Below are 16,633 nucleotides of genomic sequence, written 5' to 3'. Positions count from 1 at the left end.
GTGTGTGTGTGTGTGTGTGTGTGCATCTGGTGTCTATTTTTGACAAAGGCCTTGTTGGCCAAAAGCTTATTTTTTGACAGTCTTATTGCTGCACCTGTCTGCAACTCAGCATCTCTGCTGTATAGTGAATAGCAACTATCCTTTTCGTAACATTGTTAGATTCCATCATGGATTTTCCATTGTATGAGAATATAGGCGGGTCCTACCGACACCTTTCTTCTGTTCAACTTTGCGCATGCGCATAAATTTCCAACACTGCAACTATGCATGTGCCTTTGCGCGTGCATAATTTCTGGGAAATGGAGGCCTTGCGTAAGGCACATTGCTTCTTGACTTCGGTGGGAACCTTTGCCCTTTCAAGCAGACGACTAGCAGCTGGGATTCAAGTGCGTTTTTGTATGTAGTGTGTAAAGTGATTTATATGCAGTAATGTCTGTCGCCAAAGAGAAATCGTATGAAATGCCGCTTTTAAAGATTATTTGAATAAAAATTTGAGGTGTGATGCCCTGAGTGCCAAATATTTGATAAAAATTTTTCGTTCACATTACTGCAAAGAATAAGATATTGTATGTTTCGAAGTAGGCAAACAGGGAAGAATAAGCTAGAAATTTATAAAAAGTGCATACGAAAACTGTATGCTATGGCAACAGTTAGACAGATGAGGAACTGACGTCTGAGCGGAATAAACGATGGTGTGTGTGTAGCTTCTCAACAAACAACTGCAAATAGTAATGAAAGATGCTAATGATATATATAACTGTCAGAAATAATTTCTTATTAGCTAAAATACAGATGACGCATTTGAAAGTTAATTAGCCTTCACATAACGCAAAAGAACCTCCCTAAAGTATTTCTCAGTTTCAGGAATAATCACTGAAATGCTCTGTATCGAAATGCGAAATAAATAGTTTAAACTGATATAGAAGTCGCTGTTTACTAGGTACGAAATGTAATTGCCAGATCTATCTCTGAAATTTCAAGCAGAAAATCTAAAATCTCTCTGTGATCTTATCCTGAAAACAAACCGTTGTCGTCACTTTCATATTTCTCGTACCTCTGTTACGTCCATACTTCTTTCCTACAGACGCTTTGGCGTTTTTTTTCGTTTTTTTTGTCACTGCTTCGTCACAATAAACGCAGTACAAGATTCGAAGCAAAGAAGAGGATCCATAGCAGACGGCTTGCGCAATGAGGCACTGTGTCGACACAAGAGCGTCCATGCGTACATGTGTTCTTTCCGCAAATTTTTTTGAATGCCTTTTTATTCCCGTGCGCCTGCGGTTGCGCTCGAAGAAACAGGAATCGTGTGGACATACATAAGAGCAACATATTCACAGTGCAATTCAAAGAGTGCAATACATACAAGAAGTATGGAAGACTAAAAATCACCCAATACGAAAGCGAGACGACGGACTGTTAAACCTCCAGCACTTTCATTTGCCAGCAGTGAACCGTGTAGGTATAAAACATTTATTCTTACCTCCATGAAATTCACTCCGTGATTTTTGCCACAGACACATATTGTCTGCGGTGTTTAGTTACTCTGGCCACTGCCTCTCGAGTATCGATTTCGTGCGTTCGCGCCATATTCGCGCGATCGGGTTGTAAACACAAGCTGAATGGTGATTTGGTGATCTTTGGTGACACACAAGTTTTGGCGCTAAGGTCGTTAACTGTCTGCTTTTTTGAAAGAAATAGTGTAAATAGTGGTGTGTTGTTTATCATTCTGTTGCCATAATGTATGTTAAGTCAATAATTCTTGATGGTTTCAAGTCCTATGGGAAAAGAACAGAAATACATGGTTTTGATCCTTTGTTTAACGCGATTACCGGACTCAATGGAAGTGGAAAATCTAACATACTTGATGCCATTTGTTTTGTTCTTGGCATTTCTAATTTAACTAACGTAAGTATTGCCGTCATTTATTCGTTTTGCACTTGTGTGACACTCTAGTTTGCCCATTTTGACGTTTGAAGCTGATAGCTGAGTACTTACTATATTTATGTACATATGAATGAATGTTCTACAGTTCGGAATAATGTAAAAAACAAAATCAGGCATTATCGAAAAGTTGTTCCAAGCAATAACTCACTTCTATAGTGCTTCCATGTAGTGGAGTACGTCAGCTGCATCGTAACAACTTTCATTTGATATTATTTTAACCCAGAATTTATGATCCTGTGTGTTATGCAGTTCTGAACCGTAACGAATAAGCTTGTGTTTTTCTTTTGTAGGTGCGCGCCACTTCACTTCAAGAACTTGTGTATAAAAATGGCCAAGCTGGTGTCTCGAAAGCTAGTGTATCCGTCATTTTTGACAACCGTGATAGCAAAAGCAGCCCTATTGGTTATGAACAGTATGAAGAAATTGCAGTAACTCGTCAGGTATGTAAGGGTTTAAAAATTGTCAGCATATTATGTAATTTGGGAAGCAATTTGTACTACCATTTAACTGTCTATGTAAATTTGTATAATCCGTCAATTTTAATAAATAATTGTTCTTTTACTTCATAAATACAAATGCAGCTATGAAGAAAATTCGTCTTGAATCTGGATAAATAAGAAGCTATTATGTTTTGTGTAAGTGTTTAGCCTGTGTGATAATCTTTGTGAACATAGACATTAACTGTTTCTGAGGCAGTTACCAGATGGTCATTCGATGTGCCCAACAGTGGGGTGCACTTGAATTAATTTATCGTTTTTATTGTCAATCCAAATTCTCTTCATTTGTTCTTTGTGTTTCATTTTGCGTCATTCTGTTCATTGGGTCAAGAATAATGTGATACTAGTTGTCGGCTTTCACCAGTGATGTAATGTTTATGGCTGCTGAATATCTTATTTTGGTGCGTATCACAAATATGAAAACAGGAAACCTGGTTGCAGTGACACTGATCTGTAGTAGCTTAGCCTCTTTGAGAAAATTGCCACCAATATCAAGTTGTAGTTGCCATGTTGGTTATGATGTAAATCGCTTGTTTTTGACGTCACTTGTTTGTTAGACGTATAAACGGTTGCTGCCCAAGAAATGAAAACCTGAAAATCTTGAACATTCATATGATATGCCTACTGTGATTCATCCTTCTGTTGGTGAAGTGTCTAGAAAATATGTTGAGTCTTGGGAGGAAGAGGCATAAGGCCTATTTTTAAACTGCCTAATATGATAAAGAAAATGCTGCACCCCAATAAGGAAACATTGTGTCTAAAGGTAACTGGAACTTCCAAGATACCATGTGAGTGTGGTAGTAACTATATTGGTCAGTCCGTTCAGAATTGTCAACCGCTGTGCAGAATACCATTGCCACATTAAAAATTGAGTACTTGAGAAATCAGCAGTTACTGATCAGTCTCACTAATACACAGAGATAAAATCTTATTCCTCGGTTCTACATACTTAAATTCTGTTATTAAATAATCAGTAGAAATTTGAATATGGAAGCGCAGTTTGATACAGGATTGTGTCTAAAATTTTCATTCTGCGTGGGAGGGAGTTTTCAACACTGTGAAGTCTGAAATGTACAGAGTTATTTACGTTTCTGTAAATTTGGTGGTGCCAACTGTGCAGATATGGACTTGATCACGGGTAGCATGAGGTAATGATGAAGTATGCCAACCAATCATGGGCTGTGAAAGGTTACTACTGGTGCAGCCACAGTCATTTGCTCCTGATGATAATAGATGATTTTATCAAAAGCTTGAAGGTTTACTCAAATGTGATGCAAGGAAACTGAGAATGTTTTATACATGAGAAGAAATTGCTGGCCAATTGAAACTATTAGTTCCTTCTTCGAAGAGGAGAGAGGAATTGGGACTCCAGGATGGGAAGCACCCCCTCTTGTGAGAACATTAATATTTCAGGTTATTTTTTCTTTTTTAATTACAAGTATCATTGTAATACAACAGTCTTTCATAGGTCATTTCACTGTATTGCAATTACATTAAATATATTGCTTTGACTTCTTCTCACATCAGAGGGGCCACTTTCTGTGGGATCCATGGAATGTGACTAATGTAAAATAATAAGCTATAGTATGGATCAGTCTGTCACTGCACTTCCTTCCCAAAAAACAATATGGAAGCACAGTAATTGTTACTGGCGCTCTTTTCTATATCTGTTTGCTTTCAAATTCCTGTTAGCAGGAACACGACTTTATCACAAATACATGATGATTATAATTGAAGTTCCAGTTTCAAACTGCTTAAAAAAAAAAAAAAAAACTGCCACTAGAGTGTGCTGTAAGCATCATAACATAAATGGGTTTTCAGTTTTTAATGGTCGTGAGACTGATGCAAGACATGTTCAGTATGCTCTTCACCATTTTCTGCCACAAGTTGAAATCGAGAAACAATGTTCTGCAGCAGATCGAAGTGCCTGAGGGGCCACATTCGCAATGTGTGCCATCATTTCAATTATGTTTGTCATTGAAGTGCTTCTTTCAGATTACCCCACAGCCAGAAGTCACGTGGATTGGGTGGAATCAGATGATCTGGATGGCTAGGCTGTAGCGAATTGACAGCTGATAATGCCTCAGCAGCTGCTGCTTCACTGGCTGTGCACTATGTGGAGGAATGCCACCTTACATAAAAATGATTATATACACACATCCTCATTATTGAAGAGTTGGAATGATGTTGGTGAGCAAAAGGCTTGCATAGCGTTTAGCAATGGCACTACAGGTAACAGGCCGCGGAGGATCCATCTCCTTAAAAAAAAAAAAATTGCTGTATGATAAACAATACTGTCAGCTCCCACCACTCAGATATCTGTGCAGAGTGAAGCGGTACTAGTTTATGTGCGAGTGGGTTTTCTGTTTCCCATACTGTGCTGTTGTCTTGCGTGTCCTAAGGATGGAAATGGGGTTCGTCTATTCACAGAATGTTCCATGGCCATTCATCTTCCACTTCCTTACAAAGGAGAAATTCTAGAGCAAATGTTAGTCATACTGGCAGATGGGTGAAGCAACTCCTGAACATGGTAATTTTGTGTTGGATAGCAATGCGGGATGCTTCTTAGAATTTCATGCACCTTGCTCACAGGAATCTGCAAAGTTTGGACAATTCCCCATGCACTGCATGTTTGCACACCACACTCGACCTCTCCTCAACACCACAGCCACATCTACTGATGTCAGATCAATTTTTTTGCTCTCTCTGCCACGCTGCACTTCAGAAGAAACTGTCTCTTTTAATTCTGTAATCATTTTCTCCAGATGCTTGGCAGACATTGGGCCAGTGCCTTTTTTCATACCCTTGAGTGTCCGGAACTTCTACAGAGCTACTGATGCACAGTCACCATTCTTGTAAAAAAGCTTTCCCAGCAGCATGTCATACTGCATTGACACAATCATGCTGAGTACTTCGGGCACAAACTGAGGAACAGCCTTGTACCCCATGTCTTTTATTTTGCTTATTCTGCAGCTTGCAGAATTTTCATTTTTTATTTTTTTTTAAATTTTTATTTATTTATTATTTTTTTTTAAATTCTCTCCCCCCCCCCCCCCCCCCCCCCCCCCACCACCACCACCACCACCACCACCACCACCGTTCCCATAATGTTTCCCTTATCCTTCGACAATATTCTGTTCAGATTTGATGTGCTCTGAGCAATGGTTCATTTTGTATAGTCTTTTGAAATTGAAAATTATATTATCACTCTGTATAACATTGTATGCTAGTTCGCACATTATCTGGAAGAAGTAACTACTTACTTGATACAGTTCTCAAGTTTCCTTCTTTTCAGACTAGATCTTAAGTTTCCTCTGACTGTATTATTAGAAATGCACGGAAATAGAAAATGGAAAACAAGTATGAGCTGAATTGTATATACTTTCTCATTTTCTATTGTTGGGAACATAGGAGCAAGGTTTACTCAACGTCAGGATAGAGAAGAGGCTACTCTGGTTTAGGAAGTAATCAGTTTCAGAGAGAGGAGCTGACCATATACACGTTTAGCAGTGTGCCATCTGATGACTTATTAGGCGGAAGGTGAAGCGACGAGCTGTTGTCAGTGATGACAGTGCCATGTTATCCCCAAGGCCCATGAGAAAGACAGGCCTGGCATGTATGTCATAGCATATGACACTGTTTATTTTAATAGGACCAGCAGTTGCCTCTGGCAGGGGGGAGAGTAACTATTTCAGCCAAGTTTAATAATCCTTGACTGCACGTTTAAATGCATGCAAGCTATCAATAATACACAACTAAGCTAAGGATTTAATGGGTATCTTTTCAATTAAATTTTGGTTTCCCATAGGCCCTGCATCGAGCCAAGCATTCACAAAGCATGACAGGCAAGCCAACTATAGCATGACATCACAAGTTTGTTGCGGGGCCTGTATATCTCGTTGCCCCGGTTGCCCTTGAAGGTCTCTGTTCAGGCACCTCATACTAACTCATCATACCTTAGTTTAAAAAAAAAATAGACGCCAAATAATTTTGAGTGTGTGTGACGTCAGCACCTATCCCCACTGCAGTAGTTTTTGAGATATGCTTTAGTGCAGTGTGCAGATAGTCAGTCCAGATACATATTGCCCACACATACAGCAAGCTCTCAGTTACCCAGGTTAATGTGGGCGCAAGGCAGCATGGGTAACTAAAGAAACACGGACAGTCCAAAAAATATGTTTTTAACCAGAAACTGCTACTTACTGTTTCTGCAAAGTATGCTAAATGCTATATTTGAAAGCTCACTGCGTTTCTTTCATGATGGTTATAAGTAGCTGACAAAGTATTTTCAGAATTAAACTTGAAACACAGGGCGTCGCGTGCTTTCAGTTCAATTTTGGTAAATCCTCCAAGTTGTTCTGTTTCTGTTTTGTATTCATTTCTTTCCTACAGTTCTTCTCATTTTCTGTAGACTTATTATCTGTATAGTCAAACAAATTATATTTTGTGTATTCTAGTAACAAATCAGCACTTTTTAGCACTTTGATGTGAGTGGTGATGGGTTCCTTGATTGCTTCGTCTTTGCTCTCTTCCTGAACCCAACAAATTTTTGTCACTTTATCCACATCACTTAGCTGCTCGAATCCCTGTTCACAGGCATAACTATTTAATCACATGAATGTTTGCATCACTTTTGTCTATACAACCAGAAATTTGCGTTTTAAACCAAAATATCTATTCTGATTACAACAGAAGACCGCAGACAACATTTTTTCATCTGTGTGGGGATGATTCATGCACAGGTAATTAACTTTCTGCGCTTCATGCAACAATCAGTGTCAACAGAAAACATAGTTGTTTCATGTTAGAAACTTTTTTGAAGTGCCCTGTATAAAATAACTTTTAATAGTTCAGTACAGAGCAGATGGAGGGAAGCATAGTAGCCAGCATGTGCTGGGTGTGTCAGCAGGTGACCACAGTGCAATAACAGGCCTAATTGGTGCGGAACTTAGCAAGCTCTCTTGACTACGTGAACAACAAGCTGGTGATCTGCGATCATTCTCAAACAATTTTAAAGAAACCATTTGGTAATAAACTTTCATTCTCACACATCTTATAGCTTAACTCTTCATGATGAACTACCTACATTTTGTAATGGTCATAGTTACTGTGATATTTTCATGGTAGGTAAACTGCTGCAAGAAATTCTTAGTTTGCAGTGAAAAATAGGTGTCGGTATGAATTTGTGTTTGGTGCGTGTTAGGTTACATGTTGCTGCATATTAAATGTAGGTAATACATTGAATTATTCTTTGAACTTGGAACAACATCACTGTCTGTTTCCAGTCTCAGGAAAATGGGACGTATGTAAAGCACTGCACCACAAACTCGAGTCATTGCAGAAATAAAAACAGAATGAAATATTCATTAATTCCTCATACCTCAAAAAAGGTTTCATCTACGGAAACAAAATTTTGACAAATGATAAATATAAATAATAAATAGAAAAAGGATGAAATATTCATTAATTCCTCGTATCTCAAAAAAGGTTTGGTCTATGGAAACAAAATTTTGACAAACGATAATGCGCAAAGATGAGAGCGTTTTGCCATATGATTAATATGTGAAACTTCTATATCTGCAGGGCAATACCCTTCTCTTGTCAAAATCGTGAGTGCTGCAATGCTGCCTTTACTCCTCGCGCCATCTCAATACTATCCACCATCGTGACATCCGTTTGGCCACTGACGCCTTTCATACCAGCCTGGTTGAGAGTCTGTATGCAGAAGCTGTCGAACTACTGCTGTCCTACCGCTGCGACTTTCTTGTCAGCAGATGTGCATGCTGTTTGTCTGCCATGTGTGGCCACCCATTCTACGCTTCCTTCTTTGATGACTTCTTTGATTGCCAGTGTCTGGTGCATACCTCTTCTCTGTTACCTGCTAGAGTTTGCTTTTGGCTCTTGCTCCAGCAGCTTAACTTCACGCTCTCTGCAACTTTCCTGGTGGGTGTTAACCATTCATCACCTCGGCTTCATGTGGCAGCCTGTGTTCACCTTGGCCTTCATTCGCTTCCTAGGGACACTACTCCAGCTTCGCTCTATCGCCTTCAGTTTCATGACCTTCGTATGGAACTTTGTGGTAGTACCTTTGTATACACTGACGGCTCTCGGGCGGACCATGGTGTTGGGTGTGCCTTCGTCATTGGTGCCGACGTTTTTCGGTATTGGCTTCTGGAACACTGCTCATTATTTACGGCAGAGCTCTTTGCCCTTTATCAGGACATGCAGAACATCCAGTGACACAGGCTTTTCAATTGTGTCATCTGCTCAGACTCTCACCACCCTTCAAAGCCTCTGTGTGCTGCACGGTGTCCATCCCTTAGTGCAATATGTCCAAGACAGCTGTTATTTGCCCACTCTTGGTGAAGTCACGGTGATGTATATGTGGTTTCGTAGTCACGTTGGTCTGACAGGAAACGAGACTGCTGATGATCCTGCCACGGCTGCAGTCCTTGTACCTCAACCTGCTGGTTCTTACATTCCCTCTGATGATCTCTGTGCTGCATCTGTCAGCAGGTGGTGTCACTTAGGCATCACCGTTGGTCCTCCCTTCATGGGAATAAGCTTTGTGATATTAAGGCTCTCCCAGCAGCTTGCTGCAAGGAGATCATTTTAACTAGATTCCATATTGGGCGCTGTCCTTATAGCCATTGCCATTTGTTAAATGGTGCTCCCCCATCACTTTGTGTACATTGTGCCCAACTTTTAGCTGTCAACCATTTCCAAATGGAATGCCCATTTTTTAACCATTTCCTTTCCTGTTTGTGTTTATCGTCTGATTATTGGCCGTTTTAGTGAATGTCTCGTGGGCTTTCGACTGGCGAAGGCTACTTAATTTTTGGTTCTGGACCTCCATTTCTCTGCGGCATGTTTTATAGACCTTTCTCCACAGCCTTGTTTTTAGCAGTCTTCTCTTCCGTCAGTTGGGATTGACTTACAGCTGATTTTAACTCCTATCTTTGTGTTTTACCATTTTGACACGGGTAAGTATGACACTAGTTGTTTTTGTGCCCTAAAACAAAAACAAACAAACAGAATATAGAGGACAGGTTTGCGGAAGTTGCAACCATCTTAAAAATGGAGAGTGGGTCAGTTTTAATTAAAACAGCATCCCCTGCACAGTCACAGGCCTTGCCTCAATTGTGGCATTCCAGTGACTCTCCTCACAATAATCTAAATATGGATCAGGGGATTTACCATCGTGATTGCCTCTAGCAGTTTGAGGAACTATGTGCTAACTTGGAATGCCTGGGTGTACACTTTGTTCGTCATGTCCATAGGGGGTCAAAGCACAATAGGGTTGCTAATAGGCCTGTCATCTTGTCCTTTGATAGCAATTCTTTGTCTGGAAAGGTCAAGGTTGTGGAATACCAATGAGATGTGAAACTGTATCCCTCTTTCCCCTTCCCCTCATGTGGTGCTTCTAACGCATGAAATTAGTGTCTGTATTTTTGTATTACCAGCCCAGTCTGTCAGGATTGTGTATGACCATTGCATGTGAATGTTCCTTGTACCCCTCTCCCCATTTGTGTCAACTGTAGGGAGCACTATTCTCCCTGCTCACCAGACTGCACGGTCTATCAGAGAGAGGAGAAAGGGGGGGGGGGGGGGCAGGGGGGCAACAGGAATATAAGACTATGGACAGACTAACGTGCCAAGAGGCCAAGAAAAAGTACAAGAGTGTACATCCTCCACATGACAGTGGAATATGCTACAGCTATGACGACGTTGCCCTTTCTGACGACAACACTCTCACCCATTATGCCTTCTACAGCAGGTCCTCAGGGCAGCTTGACCATACTTGCTGCCTTGATTGTTGGGGCTCTCCCCCTGTTGCTTTACCCACACCTGCTTTATGAGCAATGGCTCCCCCCCCCCCCCCCCCCCCTACTGGGAATGTTGATCCCCATCCCACAGCCGGAGATGCATCATCCTCCTCTGGCTTCAGGGAACGGTCCCTCGTGACACTCCTTTCCAAGGTTTCTGCCAGTCCTCTGAAGGTGACGTAGGCTGCTAGTTTCAGGGCTTTGCAATCTTCCTTAGTCCCTGAAACAAATTCAGAGAAGCCCTCCCAGTCATCTAAACCCCAAGGAGAAGAAAGATAAAAATAAGTCTTGCAAGACGAAGGAGATTCTGATGGCCCCTACACCACCAGATCCCACATGTTCCACTTTCTTGGCTGAGATGGGATCCCAGTGGACCTTAAGGCTCCAGATCTCATTGCACAATGTGTCTGAACCTGTGTTGATGCCATAAACTCTCAACTGGTGACAGCAGGTAACCCAGAGACATAACCTGCTCCTTGGTCCCTTCACACCCTCACAGTATATTGACAGCATGAATGCTCCAGTGGAATTGTAGGGGTTTTTTACCACCTGGCTGAACTATGGCATCTCTTAAGCTCGTCCCCTGCTTTCTGTATTGCCCTTTAAGAAACTTGATTCTCAGAAATTTGGACCCCTGCCATTTGTGGCTACTGGGAAAATTTTAAGAATCGTGCCGACAATAATACAGTGTCAGGTGGAGTGTGCATGTATGTTCTGGACTCTGTATATAGTGAAATTTTGCCTCTTAATACAGGTTTGGAGGCTGTGGCTGTTCAGATAAGGGCATCTCAGGATTTTAGCATTTGTGATGTTTATCTCCCTCCTGATGTTTAAGTGTCTCAGAATGTATTATCTGCATTGATTTCTCATCTCTCCTCACCGTTCCTAATCTTGAAGGACTTGAATGCTCAGTAGTCTTTGTGGGATGGAGACACGATCACTACCCCCCCCCCCCCCCCCCCCTCCTCCTCCCTCCCTATGGGTCCGGGGGTTAGAATTGGCCCGAGGTATTCCTGTCTGTCGTAAGGGGCGACTAAAAGGATTCTCTCACTTTTCGGCCCTATGAGTTCAGGTCCCATTCTGTGGTTTGACCTGTTACTTTCAAAATTTTACACAAGTGCAGGCCATATGGGGAAGGACGCCTTACGTGGTTCATGAGTGCCCTTAGATTCAATCCCCTGAATCTCTTGTCATGGCTTTGCATCTCCACATGCAATTCAACTATTTGTCTTCTGTCCTATTTTGTCCCCATGACAATATTGGTTTTCTCTGCACCCAATATCCAGTGTGGTAGCCAGTCCGTTGTGGAGGGGCCGTCGAGTACCCATTTGGTGGTAGCCCCCTGACAACACAGGGATTGCACTGCTGATGCCTTAGCTGTAAACCCCCCACTTATGCCAAGGAGTAGATGCCTGCCTGTCTTCCTGGGCCATCATGCCAGTTGGCCTTTGCTGCGGCTGGATGGTACCCGTGGGGAGAGCCCCTGATCGGAGTGCATGGCATCAGTGTGGATGACCCACAATGAAGCGGACTAAGTCATCTCTTGCTGGTGACCGTATGACATCAGCAGTCTCTAAGAAGGGCAAGATAGAATACAATGCCTACAGGTATGACCCTAAATCATTTCCCTCCCTCACTACACCATGAGAGGAACGTAAAACTACAGAACAGAGTGAGCCATATTCACGTCGGTTTTTAGTCTGTAGCAGAATCGGTGGGGACTCTTTTCTCCTGATGAAGCCTCAGTTTTTCAGTGAACACCTTGAGGATAAGTTTGGAGAAGTAACAGCACTGTTCAAGATGCGAAACGGTGCAGTCTTGATTCAGACAGTATCCCCAGCCCAGTCCCGAGTGTTAATCACCTGTGACAAGCTGGGTGATATCCCTGTTCCTGTCACTCCCCATAAAAGCCTCAACATGGTCCAGGGGGTTAATCTCCATGGTGACATCCTATTGCAGACTGACGATGAGCTCCACGCCAATTTAGAATGGCGAGGTGTTCATTTCATCCGGCGCGTTTACGGGGTTGCTACCGGTGCCTTCAGCTTGGCCTTTGAGGTTGATTCATTGCCTGAAAATGTCAAGGTGATGGTTTACCACTGTGACGTTAAAGCACACGTCCCTCCCCCTATGCGGTGCTTTAAGTGCTGGAAGTTCAGGCACATGTCTTCCAGCTACACTTCTATTGCCACACGTCTAGACTGCGGACGTCCACTGCACCCAGATACTCCATGTGCGCCACCTCCAACTTGCGTCAACTGTGGAGAGCACCACTCCCTCAGCTCGCCAGACTTCTCAGTACTCCTAAAGGAATGGAAAATCATCGAGTAAAAGACCATGGACCGGTTGACTTACACAGAGGTTAAACGTAAATTTGAAAGATTACACCCCATTCGGTTGACGTCGACATACACTGCAGCCACATCACATCGCCATCCCAAGCGCCAGTGGTTTCTCACTCTGTGCCATGAACAGTGGGCCCTCCAGGCCACCAGAATACATCCACCCCTTGGTGCCAAAGGGAAAATCTTCCTCTGTTGCTCCCAGAGCACCTGTTTCGGGAGCAAGGCCCCACCAAATGCAGGGGGACATTGGTCCCCTCCACCCTGCCAGAGAAGTAAGAGCCTCCTCCGGCCCCTTTCGTGCAGAAGGGTCCCTTGAGGCCCTCTCTTCCAAGGTCTCCACTAATGCCATGACGGACACTCACCAGTGGCTCTAGGAGCCAAAAGCTGCTGGACGAAGAGCTTCATGGTCTTCCTCCATGCCTGAAGTTGCTTTGGAGAAATCTTCCCAGTAAGCCCCTAAAGAGAAGCAAGAGCGCAAGCAAACTAGTAGTCTGCTAAGAAACAGGACCCTCTGGTGGCCTCAACACCACTACTTCCTATCAATTCTGTATCTGTGGATGCAGTAGGGATCTTAGCGTCCTGTGGGGATCTGGATCTCACTGATGCCTTGTCCACCAAAGACATGGCTACAAATAGTCAGAGGCAGCAGATGACCCTGAGGCATAACCTGCCTCCTTGCGCACTTCATGACTTACCAGCCTCATGATATCATCATCCTCCAGTGGAATTGTGGCGGTTTTTTCCACTGCCTGGCTGAGCTACGGCAACTGTTAAGCTTTACACCTGTTTTCTGCATTGCCCTCCAGGAAACCTGGTTCTCGGCAATGTGGACCCTTGCCCTCCATGGCTATAAGGGATAATACAGGAACCGTAGCAACTATAATAGTGTGTCAGGTGGAGTTTGCATGTATGTCCTGAACTCAGTATGCAGTGAACCTGTGCCCCTTCAACCCCCTCTTGAAGCCATGGGTGTCAGGATTTGGTCGATGCAGGAAATAACTGTCTGAAATGTATATCTTCCTCCAGATGGTGCAGTACCCCTGAACGCATTGGCTGCACTGATTGATCAACTCCCTAAACCTTTCCTACTTTTGAGAGATTTTAACGCTCATTGTGGGGTAGCAGAGTTCTTACTGGCCGAGGCAAAGATGTCAAAAACATACTGTCACAACTCAACTTCTGCCTCTTATTCGGCCATTGATCTCTTGGTTTGCAGTCCTGGCCATCTCCCATTTATCTACTGGAGAGCACATGATGGCCTGTGCGGTAGTGACCACTTCCCTATCTTCCTGTCACTGCCCCAGCGTCAGGCCCACGGACGCCTGTCCAGATGGTCTTTAAACAAGGCTGAGTGGGAAATTTTCATCTCTGCTGTCACCGTTGAATCATCCCCACACGGTAACATCGATGTGGTGGTTGATCAGGTAACTACAACACTCGTTACTGCAGCGGAAAATGCGATCTCTCATTCTTTAGGGTGCCCCAACGAAAGACAGGCCCTTGGTGGTCGCCGGAAGTCGCTGAGGCAACTAAGGAGCATCGGCGAGCTCTACAGCGGCATATGCGGCACCCTTCCCTGGAGCACCTCGTAGTCTTTAAAGTGCCCGCGTTCACCAGCTTATCAAAAGGCGGAAACAGGAGTGTTGGGTGAGGTATGTGTCGACCATTGGGTGCCATATGTCACCTTGCTAAGTCTGGGCAAAGATCAAACGAGTTTTTGGGTATCAGACCCCAACAGATGTCCTGGTGTTAACATAAATGGAGTCTTATCTATAGACGCAAATGTGATTGCCGAGCACTTTGCTGAGCACCTCTTCATCAGTGAATTATCCCTCAGCCTTTCGCACTCTCAAACGGCGGATGGAAGTGTGTGTCCTCTCGTTCACTACACGCCACAGTGAACCCTATAGCGCCCTATTTACAGAGTGGGAGCTCCTCAGTGCCCTTGCACATTGCCCTGACACAGCTCCTGGATCTGATCGGATCCACAGTCAGATGATTAAACATCTCTCATCTGACATGACAACAAGCGACATCTCCTCACAATCTTCAACTGGATCTGGTGTGATGACGTCTTTCCATCGCACTGGCGGGAGAGCACCATCATATCAGTGCTCAAACCCGGCAAAAACCTGCTTGATGTAGATAGCTATTGGCCCACCAGCCTCACCAATGTTCTTTGTAAGCTGCTGGAACGTATGGTGTGTGAGCAGTTGGGTTGGGTCCTAGAGTCATATGGCCTACTGGCTCCGTGCCAGGGCGGCTTCCGTCTGTGTTGTTCTACCACTGATAATCTTGTGTCCCTCGAGTCTACCATCCAAACAGCCTTTTTCAGATGCCGACACCTTGTTGCCATGTTTTTTGATTTATGAAAGCATATGACACCATGTGGCGACATCTTATCCTTGGTCCATTATACGGGTGGGGTATCTGAGGCCCGCTCCTGGTTTTTATCCAGAATTTGCTGTCGCTTCGTGCTTTCCGTGTCCAAGTTGGTGTCTCCCATAGCTCCCACTCCCCCATATCAAGGAGAATGGGGTCCTGCAGGGCTCTGTATTGAGTCTCTCTCTATTTTTAGTGGCCATTAATGGTCTAGCAGCAGCTGTAGGGCCGTCTGTCTCACCCTCTCTGTACTGCTGCACCATTACTGGTGTTGTTGAGTGGCACCTACAGTGAGCATCCATAAGGCACAGTCATTTGCCCTAGCCCACAGCTTTCAGTTTTCGGCCACAAAGTTGTGTTATGCACTTCTGTCTGCACTGTACCATTCATCTGGAACCAGGAAATTACCTTCCTGGAGATCCCCTCACTGTAGTGGAGATGTATCGATTTTAGAACTGGTTTTCGATGCCTGATTGACTTGGCTTCGTCACCTTCAGCAGAAGTGCTGGCAGTTCCTCAATGCCCTCCACTGCCTGAGCAACACCAAATGGGGTGCAGATTGCTCTACGCTGCTGCAACTATACGGAGCCCTTCTTCAATCCCACCTTGACTATGGGAGTCTGGTTTATGGTTCATCTGTGCCCTCAGTGTTGTGTTTACTCAACCCAGTGCACCACTGGCGTTGGACTAGCAGCGGGAGCTCTTAGGATGAGTCCGGTGACCAGCGTCCTTACGGAGGCTGGAGTTCCTCCATTGCGGGTCCGGTGTCCACAACTGCTTGCCAGTTACATTGCACACGTTAGTGGTTCTCCTGTGCATCCAAATTACTGTCTCCTCTTCCCACCCACAGCAGTTCATCTCCCGCATTGGCGGCCCAGGTCAGGCCTTACAGTTGCAGTTCGCGTCCGATCCCTTCTATCTGAAATGGAGTCCTTCCCTTTACCACCTGTACTCAAGGTCCAATAGCATACACCTCCATGGTGTACACCTAGGCTGCAGCTTCGTCTGACCTCACACATGGTCCAAAGAACTCAGTTCACCCCGCGGCTCTCCGCTGTCACTTCATCTTGATTCTTGACATGTACTTAGGCCATGAAGTGATTTACACCGGCAGCTCGACTGCTAATGGTCACATCGGCTTCACGTATGCTCATAGAGGACATACTGAACAGCATTCCTTGCCCAATGGCTGCAGTGTTTTCATGCAGAGCTGGTGGCTATATCTTGTGCTCTTGAACACATCCGTTCATGCCCTGGGGAGTTGTTTCTTGAGCAGCCTACAAGCTATCGACCAGTGCTACCCTCATTCTCGTTTGGTAGCGACCATCCAGGAGTCGATCTGGAATGGTCTGGTCATTCAGTGGTGTTTGTGTGGACCCCAGGACAAATTGGAATCCCAGGCAATGAACTTGCTGACAGGCTGGCCAAACAGGCTACACGGGAACCGCTTATGGAGATAGACATTCCAATAACTGAGCTGCATTCGTTTTTATGTCGCCAGGTTTTTTGGCTTTGGGAGACGGAAAGGCATAGTCTCAGTATGCACAACAAACTGTGTGCCATTAATGAGACTACGATTGTATGGCAGTCCTCCACATGGGCCTCTCGCAGGGACTCTGTGGTTCACTGCCGGCTCCAC

The 16,633-nt window shown here is 44.2% G+C and overlaps 1 protein-coding gene across 1 annotated transcript in view; it reads left to right on the top strand.

Moving 5' to 3' along the window:
• The first annotated feature begins 1,608 nt into the window (after positions 1-1,608).
• LOC124797901 (structural maintenance of chromosomes protein 2) overlaps positions 1,609-16,633 on the top strand; it is a 179,231-nt gene continuing 164,206 nt past the window's right edge. The window contains 2 exon segments of the mRNA XM_047261019.1: positions 1,609-1,905; positions 2,235-2,384. Coding sequence (XP_047116975.1) covers positions 1,738-1,905; positions 2,235-2,384 — 318 coding nt within the window. The 5' untranslated portion in view covers positions 1,609-1,737.

The sequence above is a fragment of the Schistocerca piceifrons genome, chromosome 5, assembly GCF_021461385.2.
Source record: "Schistocerca piceifrons isolate TAMUIC-IGC-003096 chromosome 5, iqSchPice1.1, whole genome shotgun sequence".
Taxonomy (NCBI): domain Eukaryota; kingdom Metazoa; phylum Arthropoda; class Insecta; order Orthoptera; family Acrididae; genus Schistocerca; species Schistocerca piceifrons.
This window is presented reverse-complemented; position numbering and strand designations above follow the sequence as displayed.